Source organism: Ochotona curzoniae, unplaced genomic scaffold (assembly GCF_017591425.1).
Source record: "Ochotona curzoniae isolate NIBS_2020 unplaced genomic scaffold, NIBS_Ocur_1.0 scaffold_3208, whole genome shotgun sequence".
Lineage (NCBI taxonomy): Eukaryota > Metazoa > Chordata > Mammalia > Lagomorpha > Ochotonidae > Ochotona > Ochotona curzoniae.
In genome coordinates this window covers 29,910,001-29,929,324 of record NW_024467106.1, presented here as the reverse complement: position 1 = coordinate 29,929,324, position 19,324 = coordinate 29,910,001, and the positions used below count along the sequence as shown (strand labels likewise).

Here is a 19,324-nt window from a genome sequence, read left to right as displayed (position 1 = left end):
GTTTTAGGTTTCATCACTGATTTTTTTTTTTAATTTGTATATATTTTGGTGATCATCAAACCATTTTTATGGATCTTGTTTGGTTCTCACAGAATATAGAAAAAATATTATCCCAGTTTTCACAACTGAGGAAACAGATTCGGAGGTTATTTGTTAAGAAGCACTCAACTAATACCAGTGCTAAGATAAAAGTGTAAGGCTTTCAGTCCATTCTTGCTGTGCCTTTGGAGTCTAACTTGAATAATAACAAATCAAATCATCTGTTATCTGTGTCTAAGTATTTTAAAGATGCCAAGGTTGAGTAATATTTTTATTTCTTTATAGGAGAAGACAGCGCAAACTGGTTCATCAGTGACAGAGACATTGAGGTAAAATAAGTTTTGAAGCTTTGAATAATCAGTTAAGAATTTTCTTTGATTAATAGCTTCCTTTTATAATAACTTTTGGAAGGTTAATAAAAGTTTTTAATTGATTGTGGATTGGGTCGCTTATAAGGAGATGTTTGCTCTTAATATGTGAGTGATTTAGCTTTTTGGAAACTTGGTTTGTCCTTGACTTTTCTAAATCATTTGGTAGCCGTGATAACTTGGTTGCCTTTCCCTTTCTTTGCCATGGTGAGTCCTGACAGCCCTTACGGCCTGCTACCACTAAACATGAGTCGCGGAAATAACTGCTTCTTCAGTGTAAGGAAATGGTTAGTCTATATTTAGAATGCAGCAGGTGTTTATCTTTGTCAATTATTAGCCTTAATTGTGGCAGATTCTTTTGAAAAAGAATGGTTTTAAAACTTGGTAGAAGTTCTGATAGTTACAGTATATCTATTTATGAGCTGCTAAGGCAGTACAGTAGAATGTTCAGAAATTGAAAGCTTTTAAAATAGAACTCTGGCAAACAAGGAAAGAACACAGTTTGAGTTTATATATATATACTAGATATTCTATGTGATATAGGACAATTCAACACTGAGTCACTGTGTAGGCAAAATGAATGTTAAAAATAACTCTGGGAAAGAAATCATTTCACTCTATTTTAGAAATTTTCCAATTTTGTAACCCTGTGCTTTATGAAAGAAGGGAAGTGTTTGGTAGCTATGAAGTTTCACAAGGCTAGAAAAGGTAAATTTTTAAAACTTTTGTCACTTAACTAGAAAGCAAGCAGATCTCTTATTCAGCAAAATGTTAATGTACATTTATTTTCATTTATCTAAAGGCTAATAGAAAGAGAAACATCTTCTATTCCCTGGTTCACTCTGACATCCCTGCAGCAGCCTGGGTTGGGCTAACCAGCAGCTCGGAGCCCTAAACCCAGTCCTGGTCTCCATATGGGTGGTAGAGACCCAGGTTCCTTAGCCAACACTTGCTGCCTCCCAGAGTTTGCAGTGGCGGGAAACTGGAACCCAATGGAGACAGGAATTGACCTCAGCAATCTGGTGTGGGTTGCTTGCTTTCCAAGTCAGCTTCTTAGCTACTGTACTAAACATCCACCTCTGATGTACTTTCAGACATATGAGTTAGTAGCGTGACAGAGTTTGATTCTGAATGGATGTGAACTAAAATAAGCCTTCTTGGCAGCTACAGTATACATATAACTATTTTAAAGCTCTTATTTCAAAGGTTTTGTTTGATTTTTGTATTTATGCTTAAGGTTCAACTTTGGGAGTACAGGTTTGATTCTGAATGCTAACAAAACGTCTAAATAATGTATATCAGTACACCTTCTGAGTCTGTACAAAGCAGAAAAAATACAAGCAAAAGAAAATCTTAGAGAAAATTGTAAAAGAATAATCAATAGGGCAGACAAAAAAGAAGTGCTTCATTACTCTGTGTTTTTTTACCTTTTTGTGAGAGTCAGCAAGAATGAGAAAATGTCCTATTGCTGAGTTCTAAATTGGCCAAACTTGACTGTTGGTTCTGTTGCTTTATCAAGGAAAGGGTACTGACTTGAAATTGGATGTTTCTTTACACACAGTTAAGTTGTCTTTCAAAGAGAATGGATGACTATTACTTAACAGAATGAAACTGGGTTTTTTTCCTTTGATTCTTTTTGTTTTTCCCCTTTAGGCACAGATAGGTAATAACAGAGCTTCTGGAAGATGGACTCCCCGATACTATTCAGTCAACAAAAATGTTACCTGCAGAAATTGTGACAAATGTGGCCATTTATCAAAAAACTGCCCGTTACCACAAGTATGTAAAATATGTAATGTTTCTTTACGTATGTTCAAAATAAAAATGTTAGAATGCTGCAACTTTAGATTTCAAACCTTTTGTGATACATATGTTGTTAAATTCCAAATAGGTCACAGTCTGCTGTTCAGCAAAGAACAGAGAATTTGGAGTCAAAAGTGTGGATTCAACTTCAGACTGTACTCTAGTTGTTTGATGCTGGTCACGTTATGCCATGATCTGTACCTTTGTTTCCTTATCTGTAAAATGAGATGTCTTCAGTCTTGATCCTGAGCCCTTTTCATTTCTAAACCTTCTATTTTAACAGACAGCCTGTTTTATTTTAGGATAATTTTTGTTGTTCGAAAATTATGCTAGAGAAATTTAAATGTTTATCAATGGAGATTATGTTAAGTAGGTATGTTAATCTTTGAAACGACACAGAGCTAAAACTCTTAGACGTTCTCTAACATCTAATAAGTTATTAACAAGCATTTTTTCCATTACTTGTTTCCTCTTCAAAGTGACTGTCTTTCAGATTCTTGACAGTATTCATATTTTTCTTTTTAAAAAAAAGTTTTATAGGGCCCGGAGCGATAGCGCAGCGGTTAAGGTCCTCGCCTTGAACACGCCAGGATGCCATATGAGCACCAGTTCTAATCCCAGCGGCCCCACTTCCCATCCAGCTCCCTGCTTGTGGCCTGGGAAAGCAGTCAATGACGATCCAAGACTTTGGGACCCTGCACCTGCGTAGGAGACTGGTAGAGGCTCCTGGCTTCGGATTGGCTCAACATCAAGCTGTGACAGCCACTTGGAAAGTGAATCATCGGACGGAAGATCTTCTCTGTCTCTCCTCTCTGTATATTTGCCTTTTTAAAAAAGATTTATTTATTTATTTTATTGGAAAGATTTACAGAGAGACAGAAAGATCTTCATTTTTCGGTTTGCTCTCTGAATGATCATTAAGGTTAGGGAGCTGAGCTGATCCAAACCTAAGAGCCTCCTCTGGGTCTCCCACATGGGTACAGGCTCCCAAGGCCTTGGCTGTCCTCCACTGCTTTCCCAAGCTGTAAATAGTTTGCTGGATGGGAAATGGAGCAGTTGTGACATGAACCAGTGCCCATATGTTATGTTGATGCTCACGGGTGGAGGATTAACCAATTGACCCATTATTTGTTTGTTTTTATCTTTGTTACTTTTTTGTTTTTCCAGGACTTTTCTGCATTGCTCTGCCTATGATTGAGTTTCCTAAGATCTTCATTTTACTTTCCTTCTTAAACACTTTCTATTTTCAATAGTCCTGTAAGACAAAGTTTAAGAAGGGTTGCCATGCGATAATGCAGATAAGCCTTTCTGGCAGCTACAGGATAAAAATAACTCATTTTAAACCTCTGATTTCAAAGATTTTGTTCAATTGTTATAGTTAGATTTAAGGCTTGGTTTTCTTTGGGGCTCCATTGGGGAATATTGTTTCACCTAACGTTTTAGAAGAGGAAACGCTAATCATTCACCGCCTGAGACTGAACAGAAATGTCTCTGTTTTTCTGCTGTGTAGAAAGTCCGTCCCTGCTGCCTGTGCTCCGAGAGAGGACACCTCCAGTATTCCTGTCCAGCGCGCTTTTGTTTAGACTGTTCTTTGCCTATGTCCTCCACTCACAGATGTCTGGGAAGATCTTCCTGGAGAAAAAGATGTGATCGATGTGACATGTTGGGCCACTATGCGGATGTGAGTATGCCGTGTGTAACTGTTTGCTCAGGGACTGGTGGCAGGATTCCCGTTTATGGATATCTGCCAGCCTACCGAAAGCAAGGTTTACTCTGTAATGTAGAAAACTATTGTTCCTCTGGGTACTAAACATGTAACAATGTTCTAGGTCTCAAGATGAGACTTATTGAGTAATTCATCAGGAGGCAGCATCACATATTTTAAGTCCATGCTAAGCTCTGTACTTGAAGTGCTTGCCAAGTAAAGGTTGAAATCAAGTGTTTAATAAGTAACATGTAAATTTACAGACATATTCACGTATGTTTTAATGAACACGTGTACCAGTTATACACACATATCCATAGGAAGCATGGTTTTATGCTGCTGTTTGGTGGTTCTTGCTGGTGTAATAGACAAAGACAAGTCATCTAATATTGTGGAGAGAGATTTTGTCCAATGCTTTACTTTCTAAATGGCTGCAACTGCCAGGTCTAGCCTAGACCCCAAGCACTTAAGCAGTCTTCCATTACTCTCTCAGCTATGTTAGAAAGGAGCTGGATCAGAAGCGGAGTACCCAGGACTCAGAACTAAAACTCTCTTATGGGATGTTGGCATTACAAGTGGCAGCATAACTCACTGTGTCACCAACACTGGCCCCACAAGTCACTTAATATCTCAGATATACTTATCTCATTACTTTGCTCTTTAAATTTAAAGATTCGGGGCCCGGTGCAGTAGCCTAGTGACTAAAATCTTCTCCTTGCATACCCAGGATCTCATATGGGTGCTGGTTCTAATCCTGGCAATCTCTTTCCAATGCAGCTCCCTGCTTGTGGCCTGGAAAAGCAGTTGAGATGGCTCAAAGCCTTGGGACCCTGCACCCGTGCGGGAGACCCAGAGGAAACTCCTGGCCTCTGGCTTTAGATCAGCTCAGCTCTGGTCGTTGCGGCCATTTGGGGAAGGAACCATTGGACCAAAGATCGTCCTCTCTCTCTCCTCCTCTCTGTATATGTTACTTTCCAATTTAAAAAAAAAAAATCTTAAATTTTAAATTAAGAGTGATTTAGAAATCATTTCAGTTACTTGCAGCATATTAAAAGTTACATCTTAACGTTAGCATCATCTGTAAACATGTATAGGATTCTTGTCAAATTTCCCGAGACCAGAAGGACTGTCGAGGTAAGAGGGGTACAGCTTGGATGTGGAATGCGAGCTTTCTACATTCAATTTATTCTTGATGCCTAATGAATGTCTCATTAAGGGTCTGTCATTTTAGCTGTTAATTGCATCTCTTACTGCATAGTAACATATGTTTATTTTATACTAACAGCTAATCAATGCAGAGTCATTTTTCATACTCGTATGTAGGTGCCAATCCTAATTGGTTTGAGACGTTTATGAAAAGATTAGTGTCCTTTTTTCCCTCTGAGAATTATCTACCTATTTTTAAAAAGAAAACACCTCTTTTCCCTTTACTGCGTATTTCTGAGAGCCTTGGCACATAAGCACACAGCATTTGCTCAGTTTCATTTACTTTTAGGAATACCTTTTGCTTTAAAAATTAATAATGCATTTCTGTTAAAAATGAATTTCAGATTAAAACAAATTACAGTGTGTTTAGTATATTTCTCATCTAAATATGAATAATTTGTTAAGTTACGATTTTGTGAATAGAATTTTGGAAATGAAAAAAATGCATACACTTAGACCTTTGTGAGCGTTGTCCACCGTCCGCTTCCGGAAGGCCGCACCGTGGTGTTTACTTGCAGCAGTGCTCTTTAAGAATATTTGTTAATTCGACAAAGAAAATAATTTTCAGTTTGTATTTGTTCTTTTTTTCTTCTTTTTCTTTTAAGATTTTTTTTTTTAATTGGAAAGTCAGATATACAGAGAGGAGGAGAGAGAGGAAGATCTTCCATCCGATGATTCACTCTGTAAGTGGCCGCAATGGCCGGAGCTGAACCGATCTGAAGCCAGGAGCCAGGAGCCTCTTCCAGGTCTCCCACGCAGGTGCAGGGTCTCAAGGCTTTGGGCCATCCTCAACTGCTTTCCTAGGCCTCAAGCAGGAAGTGGATGGGAAGTGGGGCCACCGGGATTAGGATCAGCCCAAATGGGATCCCCGCACGTGCAAGGCAAGGACTTTAACTGCTAGGCTACTGTGCCAGGCCCTTCAGTTTGTATTTCTAAGACCACTAATGAAGTTGAAATATGATTGGTTGGATTGACTATTCTGATTCTTAAGATTCAGTTGCCTTTGTATTACAAAATACTTAAAACTTGTTTTTCAGTATTTACCACTTAAAAATAATAAATCCTAAATCCTAAGTTATGTTTGTTACCCATTTTTATTAGATTGTCCATTGTAATTTTTTTAGGCTTGGCAGTTACATTTAATAACTAATGGCATTTTTAGTTTATTCCAAAGTTATCTTATTTGCTTGTGATAACAAAATATTATCAGACATTATGAGCAGGTGTTTTTTTTTTATCAGAAATTTTAGTATAGAACAGTTAAAAATTACTTATAAAGCTATTTCTTTCATTTTATTTACAGTCAGAGAGATCTTTCCTTGCTAGTTCACTCTCCAATGACTTCAACAACTGGGGGTTGAAGAACTTGAAGCTAGGAGACTGGAACTCTGTTGGGTCTCCTGTGTGTAGCAGGGACCCAAGGACTTGAGGGGGTCCTATGCCCCTCACAGTGCACATTAGCATAAGGAAGTTGGATTGTGAGTAGAGAAACTGAAACTGAAGCCAGGCACTCCAAAAAGGCGTGCAGATGTTCCAAGCAGAGATTTAACCACTGCATTGAAAGTACCCATAAGAGATTCTTTACTCAATGATGAGTTATGCTAATAGCCTGTGACACTTCCTGTCCCTTATATGTTTACTCTCAACTAAAATGGCATTTATGGATTGGTGATCCCTGTGATAGAAGTTTTTTTAAGACAGGATTATTAGGCTGAAACTTCACATTACAACAGTCCCCCCATTCTGCTATCATCCATTTTTGTTTTGTTCTGTAACTACGTGAGATCTATTTAGTCTTTTTGTTGTCTGACAACCTAGTGTAGGATTTCCTTGGAACCGAATCAAGGCTGGACTCTGCTGATTCCCAGTGGATAGACTCATATTCTTGGTGCTCCCCTAGTAGCTTTTCATGAAGATTCCTTGGAAGCAAGATCCTTCTGGCTCCAGGTGGCTCGACTGTTCAGCCCCTCCCATACATACTTTAGCTGTCTTGAAACTTCTGGCCCTCCACGGAAAATATTACCTTCTCTGAAGCCCTCTCAAACATTTGCTGTGCTCAGTCTTCCTTAACTCCCATACTTTGAATTCGGAGATTGGATCAGCATCCTCACAGACTGTGGCTGCTTCTGAGTCATTACCTCTCCTGCTTTATATAACTACCTTTGAGTCTTTTTAATTCTTATTTTCCATTTTGCAGTTTTGAAGGTATAAGGCTCCACCCCCTTTCCCTCTCTTTCCTCCCTCACCCTACCACCCTCTCCTATAGTCCCCTGTGTTTAACAATAATGTAGTCCTTCAGCTGTAGTCTCAACTCCAGTATTCTGCTCGTTACATGTGTCATAATATTGCAGGCATAAACAGTGGTAGAGAGTCTAGTATTTTGATGTTTCGGTATATTTAGCAGATTTATTGAGGGCCTACTTTTGTTCAAGAATAGGGATGCATACTATTGATCTTTGATTTCTCATACTCTGGTCTCCATTACATTGTTCATTTGTATATTTACTTTTATATATTTTTGTTTTGAATTTTGGATAATGGTTGTCTTAGATCAGAGTGAACATAAGATATTTCTTCTTTTGGGATTGGCTTATTTCACTGAGCCTGATAGTCTCCATTTGCGACCACTTTGTTGCAAATGTAGATTTCACTCTTTTTAATGGCTGAATAGTATTTCATAGAGTAGATGTATCACAGTTTCTTTATTCAGTTCTCTTTCAGTGAACATCTAGGTTGTTTCCATGTTTTTACTATTGTTGATCAGGGTGCAGTAAATATAGGGGTGCACATTGTATGTGCCACTTCTTTTGGGAGTGGAGTAGGTGTGCTGGGTCATATGGTAGATGACATTTCAGTTGCATAGTACTCTTCATACTGACTTCCATATTCGCTACACCAGTCTGCAGTCCCACCAGCAGTGGAATAGAATACCTTTTTCTCCACATTCTTTCCCCATCCTACTTGTTGTTAGTAGATTTCTATATGTAAGTAATTCTTACTGGGATTCAGTGGAAGCTCATTCTGGGTTTTATTTGTATTTTGCTTATTGCCAGAAAGCTTGAGCACTTTTTTATGTCTGTTAGCCATTTGACTTTAGTCCTTTGAAAAATGTCTGCTCGTTTGCTTAACCCATTTCTTTCTATTTTTGAAAGAGTTACTTTTTTAAAAAAAAAATTATTTATTTATTGGAAAGTCAGATATACAGAGAGGAGGAGAGACAGAGAGGAAGATCTTTCGTCCGATGATTCACTCCCCAAGTGAGCTATGCTGATCCGAAGCCAGGAGCCAGGAACCTCCGGGTCTCCCACATGGGTGCAGGGTCCCAAAGCCTTGGGCCGTCCTCGACTGCTTTCCCAGGCCACAAGCAGGGAGCTGGATGGATGGGAAGTGGAGTTGCCGGGATTAGAACCGGAGCCCATATGGGATCCTGGCGCGTTCAAGGCAAGGACTTCAGCTGCTAGGCCACTCCGCCAGGCCCAAGAGTTACTTATTTTTATAGGAAAGATAGATTTACAGAACAGAGAGGCAGAGAGAGAAATCTTGCATCGGCTGGCTCACTTCCCAGGTGGCTGCAGTGGCCTTAGTTGAGCCAATTTGAAGCCATGAGCCAGGAGCTTCTTCCAGGTCTCCCATGTGGTTGCAGGGTCCCAAGCCCTTGGACTGTCCTCGACTGCTGTCCCTGGCCACAAGCAGGGAGCTGGATGGAAAGTGGAGCAGCCCAAACATGAACTGGTACATATATGAGATCCCAGCACTGGTATGGTGAGGATTTAGCCACTAAGCAGTTGTACCAGGCCTCCTTCACCCATTTCTTAACTAGTTTGTTTTGTTGTTACGTTTCTGGAGCTCATTATATATCCTAGATATTAGTATCTGTGGTGTAGTGTGCAAAGATTTTCTCCCTTGCTTTTGATTGCCTCTTCATTTTGTTGATCGTTTCCTTCAGTGTACAGATGCTTCTTAGTTTGATGTAATCCCATTTGTTTATTTTGGCCTTGACTACCTGTACTTTTTGATGACTTTTCTAGGAAGTTCTTGTATAGGCCTATATCTTATAGAATGTTTCCTATGTTTTTTTTCTAATAATTTGATAGTTTCTGGATATAGATTTAGGTCCTTTATCCATTTAGGTTTGATCTTTGTATACAGTGAAAGGTAGAAGTCTTATATCTTCTGCAGGCTGCCATTCAGTTATTCCAACAACATGTGTTGAAGAGACCAACCTTTTTCCCTGAGTGTTTTATGTTCTCTTGTCAAAGGTTAGTTGATTGTATGTGTGGCCTCTCTTTGGGTGTTTCTCTTCTCCTTCATTAATCTTCCTCTCTGTTTCTGTACCAATATCAGACTTTTTTTTGATTACCCTGTAAATATGTCTTAAGATCTGGAATTGTGATTCCTCTGGCTAGATTGCTATTCTTCAAAATCGTTTTGGCCATTTACGGTCTCTTACGTTTCCAGATGAATTTTTATGTCATTTTTCCAGCTCTGTGAACAGTGTTCTTGGGATTTAAATTGGGATTGCATTGAATCCGTTTACTACTTTGGATAATATGGTTATTTTTAGTGATGTTGACTCTGCCTATGCAGAAGTACAGTATATTTTTCCATCTTTTAAAGCCTTCTATTTATATTTTCAGGTTTTTTAGTTTTCTTCATAGAGGTGTTCCACGTATTTGGCTAGGTTAATGCCAAGGTATTTAAAAGTCTTCTCTCTTGTTTTACACTGACTAAGTTTTTTTTTTTTTTTCAGCCCTGGGGTTGTTTGTGTATACTAGGGCCATTGATTTGTATTGATTTTATACCTTAGTATCTTACCAAACTCTCTTGTAATTTCTAATAATTGCTTTATTGAGTCTTTTAGTTCTCCTGTGTATAGAATCATGTCATCTGCAAGTTGAGACAATTTGACTTCCTCTTTCCTACTAGACATTGTGTTTAGTTGTAGTAGATGTCTAAAATTCTGGGTAACTTATGGACATTTTGATATTTTATAAATTGGACAGATGGGGAAACTGCTGTGTTGTTTGTTGTGGTTTTTTTCATAGATTAATTTTTATATGAAAGGATTCTAGAGGGAGAAAGATTTCCAACTGCTGATTCATTCCCTCAAATTACTACAATAGCCAGAGCTGAGGAGATCCAAAGTCAGGAGGCAGGAGCTTCTTTCTCTGTCTCCCATGTGAGTGCAGAGGTCCCAAGATTTTAATCATTCTCTGTTGCTCCACTTCCCAGGCCATAAGCAGAGAGCTGAATGGGAAATAGAACAGCAGAACATGAGCTAGCACCCATATGTGATGCTGTCACAGATGGTGGTAGAAGCTTAGCCTACTGTGCCATTCTGTTTACAACTTCTGCTTTTATACAGTTTGAAAACACAATCTGGACCTACTTGTGTTTTGCCAGAGTACCAGATATAGAAAGGAGGATATATACATGGGAAATTTGTAATGAAAACTGGTAAGTCATACTCAAGTCCTTGTTCTAATATAAGTTATTTTTTTCTCTTGAAAACTATTTGGAAATTCCTGTCTGATTAGTTACTCCCTGAAGTATTTAGTTGAAATTTAAAAATTTATACTATAAAGGGTAGAAAAATGGCTCAGGGCCTGGCATTGTAGCCTAGCAGCTAAAGTCCTCACCTTGCACATACTGGGATCCCATATGGGTGCCAGTTCTAATCCTGACTACCCAATTTTCCATCCAGCTCCCTGCTGTGGCCTGGAAAAGCAGTCAAGGACAGCTCAATGCCTTGGGACCCAACACCCTCGTTGGAGACCTGGAAGAGGTTCCTGGCTTTGGATCAGTGCATCTCTGGGCTTAGCAGCCACTTGGGGAGCGAATTCAGCAGTCAGAAGATCTGACTTTCCAATAAAAATAAATTAAATCTTAAAAAAATATATAGTGTATATATGTATTTAGCTGTGTATAAATTTTCTACTATGTAAATAATACCTCACATTTCCAAAATAATGGTGGATATAACTGAGTACTTGCTGTGTTTTTAGCACAGTGGTGGGGTTGTAACATCCTTTGTTCTATCCTTTATGTGAGACATATACAACAGATACTTATGACTAAGTCAGAATCACTCATTCAATCCTCAACACAAGTATAAGAGGCAGTAGTACTATTTATTATTCCTGGCTTACAAAGGTAAAAACTGAGACATTGCAAGTTAAGCTTTATCAAGGCCTCAATACTAAAATGATACCATAGTTTCTGACAATATGTGGAGAAAACCTACAGATTGACATTTTAGGAAGTGTCAGTTTATGTCTTTCTGATAGCATCACTCAAGTTTTTGTGTTAAATTTGCAAAGATGGGGTAGTTCAAAAACATTTTTTAAAGAGTTATTTATTTTTATTGGGAAGTTAGATACACAGAGAAAAACAGAGACAAAGAGAAAGATCTTCCATCTGTAGATTCACTCCCCAGGTGGCCACAATGGCCAGAGCTGCACTGATCTGAAGCCAGGAGCTCAGAGCTTCTTCTGGGTCTCCCACAAGGGTGCAGGGTTCCAAAACTTTGAGCTGTCCTTGACTGCTTTCCCAGGCCACAAGCAGGGAGCTGGATGGGAAGTGGGGCCACCAGGGCTAAAACTGCCCATAAGTGATCCCAGCGCATGTAAGGCAAGGACTTTAGCTGCTTAAGCTACCCCACTGGTTCCAAAAATTTTAGAAAATTTTTGAAAATTGCTATTTAGTGATAAGTTTATTTTGGCGCAGAAAAATTCAGAATTTTTAAAAAAGATTTATTTGTTTTTATTGGAAAGTCAGATATACAGAGAGGAGGAGAGACAGAGAGGAAGATCTTCCGTCTGATGATTCACTCCCCAAGTGACCACTATGGCCAGTGTTGCACCGATACAAAAGCCAGGAGTCAGGAATCTCTTCCAGGTCTTCCACACAGGTGCAGGGTCCCAAGGCTTTGGGCTGTCCTCAACTGCTTTCCCAGGCCACAAGCAGGGAGCTGGATGGGAAGTGGAGCTGTCAGGATTAGAACCAGTGATGCTATGGGATCCTGGCGCGTTCAAGGTGAGGACTTTAGCCGCTAGGCCATGACGCCGGGCCCCCAGAATTTTTTTTAATGTTTTCTCATAATTAAAATATTTTCTTGAATTTTTTGAGAATTCCTCATATGCATTGATTTCAAAATGTTTCTGCACCAAAATTAACTTCCCCTTTAATTCCACTTTCTATGATCTTTTTAAAGTGCCTTCATATGTCAGAGATAATAAGCCACTTTGATAAGGTATTCACAATATTTAAAATATCAGTACATTTTAAAAATATTTGCCAGCTAAATGTAAATAAAAGCTTAGGTTTTTGGCTCTTTAAAGAGAATTTCTAAGGATTAATAAAGCAGTATAGCATGTTGGTTATTAGGTGGATATTGTGTCACTGTCAGTTAAGACACTGCCTAGATGTACTTTCATTGTATATCACAGTGCCAGACCAGGCCATTGGTCCTTTGATTCTAGTTCTAGCCTCCTTGCTGATACATCCAGGGAGGTAGCAGATGATGGCTCAAGTGCATGGGCCCCTGCTATCAACATGGAAGACCTGGGTAGAATTCAGGGCTCCCAGCTTCAAGCTGACTCATCCTTGGCTCTTGTACTTATTTGAGAAGTTAAACAGTGGAGAGAAAATACTTCTTTGTTGCTCAGTTTTTCAAATAAATGACAATAAAATGTTTTTTTAAAGAAGAATGATGTCAGCCACATCAGCAGTTAGAACCAAGCTGCTCACAGAAGCCAACCCAGCTTTCTTTTAAGCTTGTTTATTTGAATGGTGGGGTTACAGAGAGAGGAGAGGTAGAGAGATTTTCTGTCTGCCCATCCACTCCCCAAATTGCCACAACAACCAGAACTGGGCTGGTCCAAAGCCGGGAGCTTCTTCTAGTCTTTTTGTAGGTGCAGGGGCCAAGCGCATGGGCCTTCCTCCATTCCTTTCCGGGCCATTAATAGGGACCTGGACTGGAAGCAGAGCAACTATGAGTCGAATTCTTGCCATATGTGATGCTGGCACCAAAGGTGGAGGCTTAAATCACAACAACAACTTCTAGCCCATTACACAGCCTAAATGTGTCTAGAAACTCAAATTTTATTTATTTATTTATTTTTAAAGATTTATTTTTATTATAAAGACAGATATACAAAGAGGAGAGACAGAGAGGAAGATCTTCGATCCACTGATTTCACTCCCCAAGTGACTGCAACAGCAAGTACTGCGCTGATCTGAAGCCAGGAGCCAGGAACATCCTCCAGGTCTCCCGTGCGGGAGCAAGGTCCCAAGGCCTTGGGCCATCCTCGACTGCTTTCCCAGGCCACAAGCAGGGAGCTGGATGGGAAGTAGAGCTGCTGCGATTAGAACCAGTGACGATACGAGATCCTGGCGTGTTCAAGGCGAGGACTTTAGCTGCAAGGCCACAGTGCTGGGCCCAAATTTTAATTTTAAAATGAGAACTCATATATTAACAGTAGAGTTTAAACATATACATTGATGTTCAATGGAATGCTTTTTTATAAGTAAATTGTGTATATGCACTTATTTTTATGTATGTGTATATGAAAACTAATGTCTTTTGAGGGTTTTTCCCTCTAATATTGGGGATTTCCATCAGAAAATAAAGTCACTGGTGTAAATCATTTCATACTTATTAAAAATAGAATACTCCAAAAAAAAGGTAGTAGTCACTTAAGTATTGTTTTTGTCCAGGTAACTATTTAAGAAAATATATTTCATTTTAGTCTACTCCCAGGAACACTAATTTTCATATGCCTCCCTCCTAATTGTTTTCAGTATTAGTGAGATATTATCAGCCAGAAATAAGACAGACTAAACATGATTATTGAGCCAAATATTGAGCCAAGATTTGAATTAAAGATATAGTAATCAGCAATCACTGGAATCCCACATGGGCACCAGTTCATGTCCCTCCTGCTCCACTTCCCATCCAGCTCCCTGCCTGTGACCTGAGAAAGCAGTCAAGGACAACTCAGTCTTTTGGGACCCTGCACCTGCATGGAAGACGTGGAAGAAGCTCCCGGCTCATGGCTTTGGATTGGTTCAGCTCCAGCCTTTGCGGGCACTTGGGGCTTGAATCATCAGATGGAATATCTTTGTCTCTCAGGATCTGACTTTCCAATACAAGTAAATAAATCCTTAAAAAATAAACAAAAAAGATCCTGGGAAGAATGGTTCACAGTATGGTTAAGAATCTGACTGTTCATTGTTCCTATAGTGTTATTTTTTGGCACTAGCCATGCATATCAGCTGCCTAAATTATGGTAATAGCATCCGAAGCAGTTCCCCTGCATCCTTGCCCTACCATAGTCTATTTTCAGCTGGTGGTTAGAGTAATAATTTTTATCTGATTTTATTAATCGCCTGTTTGGAATGTTCAAGTGTGACTTTGCATCTCATTTTAAGAGCTGAAATTCTTACAGACATCGACAGACCATCTGTAATCTGGTTTCTTGACATCTCTTACAGTAAACCCTATTGCTTACTCCACTTGGGGTCCTTGGATAACACATGCTCTTGCCTCTCTTCTTTTCACTCTGGTATGAATGCTTTTTGCTAGTTATCCACAATGGCTCAATCCTTGATCTTGTCTCTGCCCAAATGTTCTCTTCTTAGAGAGGTCTTCCCTGGTTACCCTAAATAAATTATCAAATTTCTATATCTCAGCAAAGTATCTTCTATTTGCTTTTTGAATTTTAATTTTTAAAGATTTATTTATTTGAAGAAGTTACAGATATAGATAGAGATCTTCCATCCTCTGGTTCACTTCCCATATAGTGACAATGACCAGAGCTGAGCCAGTTCAAAGCCAGGATCCTCTTTTGGATCTCTCATGTGGGTGCAGGGGCCCAACCACTTGAGTCATTTTCCTGGCTTTCCCAGACACATTAGCAGGGAGCTGGATCAGAAATAGAATGGCCAGGTTTCAAATCAGCACAGATGTGGGATGATGGCAGGACTAACTTTACCTGCTATCCCACAGCTCTAGCTGTATAGTTGCTTTTTAAAAAATACATATTTATTTTATTTATTTGAAAAACAAAGTTATAGAGAGTGAAGAAGAGACACAGAGGCAGAGAGCAAGATCTGTCACCTAGTTCACTACCCACAAATGGCTGTCACTGGGACTGAGTTGGCTGAAGCCAAGAGCCTAAAACTCTGTTCAAGTCTCTCACATGGGTGGCAGAAACCCAACTATCCAGACCATCTTCTGCTGTTTTCCCAGACATAGCCGTGGGGACCTGGACCAGAGTGGGACATCCAGGCCTCAAACCCACACTCAGATGGGACACTAGTATCTCAGGTTAAAGCTTAATCCACTGTGCTGTACTTTATTTACTTTGCTTTCTCCCCTAATTATAACGTTAGCTCCATCCCTGTTTTGAACATCTTCACTGCTGTATCAACAGCTTCTCAAATGGAATCTCTGTACATGTAAAAGCTCTATAGGATCATTAAATAAGCAGATAGATGAATTGGGAGAAAGAGCCTGCTTAGCCTCCTGTTAAACGTCTTCCAAAGCTGTCATATCTAGGGTACTCTCTGTTTAACTCATGATGAGGAATAGCTTTCCCCAGAATACTTGAAATTAAGTTTCAATAGCCTTCCAAAAGCCAAAAATAATGAGTATACATAAAGTAAAATGAAATTTCTTCTATTTTTTTTAAGACTTACTTATTTTTATTGGAAAAGCAGATCAGATTTACAGAGAGAAGAGATAAAGAACTTCTATTCACTGATTTGCTCCCCAAATGACGTCAATGAATGGAACTCTCCGAAGCCAGGAGTCAGGAACTTTTGAGTCCCCCACGTGGGTTACATATGGAGGCTTTGGGCCATCCTCTATGGCTTTCCTAGGCCACAAACAGGAAGCTGGATGGGAAGTGGAGCAGCTGGGACACGGACCAGTGCCTATATGGAATCCCAGCGCTTGCAAGAGGAGGATTTAACCACTGAGCCATTACACTGGGCCCCGTAAAATGACATTTCTAACACAGAAGAAATCCCTATTCTTTTCTCTCCCATGATCTTTGAAACTAATTCTTTTTTCTAAAATGTTTGTATTTTTAAAAATAACTTTCTTAAATATAAGTATCTCCATTTTCAGTCAGTACTGTATTTCTATATTCCTGTGTTTTTGCTTTATCAGCTGCCAGATTTCATGAAAAATATCATCCATAACTTTATAATGAAAACTGTATCATCTTTAGTGGCTTCAAAGAGTAAGTGCAAGAAAAATTAATCTTTGGGTAGTCTTATATTTCTCATAAACCTGGACAAATCAATGCTCTTGTTGAACTTACTTGAAGTCAAGACACATCACTGACTTAAATTTAGCTCTACATAATGAAAATGGAAATTCAAAAAAACAAAAAACAAAAAACAAAAACCCAATCACGAAAGCCCATGTAAGCTGGGACCTACCATTATATCCACTAATAAGGACAGCTTGTAGCACATAGTTGTCTGAGATATGAAATGACAGTACAGTTAGGAGAGGCAAATGTCATTGGCATCTGTAAGGCAAAAACCTTACTAAACGTTGCAAACTAAAATCAATCCCCCTGAGTTTTATTTACTTCTAAAGACATCATAATTCATGAATGGCCAATAAAGGAACTCAGGTCGTCATTATTAAAACGTTTGGAAAAAATTAGTTTAAATAAATTGAAGAAGGGTATCAGGATTTTTAAAAAGGATTTATTAATTTTTATTGGAAAGTCAGATATACAAAGAAGAGGAGAGACAGAGAGGAAGATCTTCCCTCCGATGGTTCACTCCCCAAGTGGCCACAGTGGCTGGAGCTGAACCAATCTCAAGCCAGGAGCCAGGAACTTCCTCTGGATTTCCCACACAGGTGCAGGGTCCCAAGGCTTTGGTCCATCCTTGACTGCTTTCCCAGGCCACAAGCAGGGAGCTGGATGGGAAATGGGGCCGCCCGGATTAGAACTGGTGACCGTATGGGATCTTAGCATATTCAAGACAAAGATTTTAAACATTATGCAATCGCACTGGGCCTTGGTATCGGGATTTTAAGATTGATTGACATTGCTAGTTTGAGGCTCTACTGATATCTCCAGGCTGGAGATGATATCTAATACCGTGGAGGGCAGAACAAATTGTACAACTCTGCCAGCCAAGGGTTGACAGCAAGTATCTGGATCAATGGAGACTTTAAGGTGGACTAAGTCAGCCAGTGGACCTTGGACAGATTTTCTCATCCTTGTAGCAACAAAATCAACAGCATTCCAGAACTATCAAAAACACTTGGGCCCGGCGCTATAGTGTAGTGGTTAAAGTCCTCGCCTTGCATACGCCAGGATCCCATATGGCCACCAGTTCTAATCCCGGCAGCCCTGCTTCCCATCTGACTCCCTGCTTGTAGCTTGTGAAAGCAGTCGAGCATGGCCCAAAGCCTTGGGATCCTGCACCCATGTGGGAGACCCGGAAGAGCTCCTGGCCTTTGGCTTCAGAACAGCACAGCACCCGCTGTTGTGGTCACTTGGGGAGTGAACCATTGGAGGGAAGATCTTCCTTTCTGTCTCTCTTCCTCTCTGTATATCAGCTTTTCCAATAAAAATAAAAATAAATCTTAAAAAAAAAAAAAAAACCAAAAAACCCACAGTTACACAGAACCCTTGGAGCATGCTCTACATCAGGGACCCTGGGATGACATCTGGTTACCATCCCCCATTCCCAGATAACTGATGTGATTAGGATATTGGGTGCGGCTTCTTTTTTCCCCTTTCCGCCCAGATACAGGAAAAAGAAAAAGTTGGAAACAGTGATTTCAACCACTTTCCCTGTCCCTTGACCCTTCCCACCCTGATCAGTAGTCCACGTGGGTATGTTTCCTTCTCAACTATATAAACATCATCCAAAAATCAATTGAAAAGATTGATCGATATCGCTAGAGTTTGAGGCTCCCCCTAGGTTTTCATAAACTGACATTTAATCCTTGTTTATAAAGTGTTATAGGTTAGAAACTTAATAGGGCTATGATCTTTAAAGGTAGTGTCTTTGTGGAGTGATTAGTTAGATGAGGTCATCTCTGTGACTGCAGAGACACATATTTTCCCTTTATTCCTGTGTGGTGCTGTGTGCCACCTGGAAATTCTACCAGCAAGAAAAATGTTCATTTAAATTCGGACAGAGGAGGAGTTGTAGAGAGGTATCTTCCATCTGCTGGTTCACTCCCCATATGCCCATTATAGCCAGGGCTGTGCTAAACTAAAGCCAGGAGCTAGAAATTTCCTGCAAGTCTCCCATGTAAGGGGGTGGAACCCAAGCATTTGGGCAACATCTGCCTCCCAGGCAGGTTTCCATCAAGCTGGGTCAGAAGCACAGAGTAGCCAGAAATGCACTGGACATTTACATGGAATGCAGGCATCCCAAGTGATGGCTTATCTTGCTGCACCAGGATGTCTGCCTCATTTTTATACATATTTTTGAAACATTTCTGGGTAAATCTTAGTTGAGTATAAATAAAAGAACATGTACATTTGAAAGAACATGTTCACAGAGAGAAACCTTGTATCTGCTGGCTCAGTCCTAAATGGCTTCTCCCCCCCATGCAGGAAACCCAGATACAGTTGCATATTCCTGATTTTGGCCTGGTCTCAGCTGATAGAAGTTATTGGTTTTCTGTCTCTTTTTTCCACTCTCTTTCTGTTTCTTCCTGGTCATGTCAGACATTACTGTGAAGTCTTTGTACTTCTCAACTTCTTATCGTAGTAACCCTTTTAGAGGAGGTACAGTTATCTCTGCTTAATCTGAAATACAAAAATGTATAATTTTCCTAAGATGGTAAATAATGGGGCAGAACCAAGACTTAGATCTTGCCATTTTTGCTCTGCAATCTCTGATTTCAGCTATAACATTTACTATTCTCATATTGCTTTACTTTATATTACCTTTACCTGCCTACTGAAAGATGTATTTTACACATAGCAACTATTTGTAACATTACTTTATTTCACTCTTCTTGAATCACAGCCAGTATGTCTCAGAAAAGATTTATGATTCTTTGGTAGTAAAATTTATTTTAAAAAGAAATGGTGTTACTTAAGATAACTCAGTACAATATGTGAGAAATTTGTTTCATATTTTAATTGATCATTATTTTGATTTTTTAAATAAAGCCGATTTATTTTATGTACAAATAAAACTGAAATAT

General features: G+C 39.4%; 1 protein-coding gene across 2 annotated transcripts in view; it reads left to right on the top strand.

Moving 5' to 3' along the window:
* The window catches only part of ZCCHC7 (zinc finger CCHC-type containing 7), a 220,129-nt gene that overhangs the window by 169,813 nt on the left and 30,992 nt on the right, over window positions 1-19,324 (top strand). Inside the window, exons 3-5 of one of the 2 annotated variants that reach the window (XM_040962891.1) lie at window positions 325-368; window positions 2,061-2,186; window positions 3,721-3,891. In XM_040962891.1, coding sequence (XP_040818825.1) covers window positions 325-368; window positions 2,061-2,186; window positions 3,721-3,891 — 341 coding nt within the window. The remainder of the gene's footprint in view (window positions 1-324; window positions 369-2,060; window positions 2,187-3,720; window positions 3,892-19,324) is intronic. The other variant, XM_040962892.1, reaches the window with a different exon arrangement.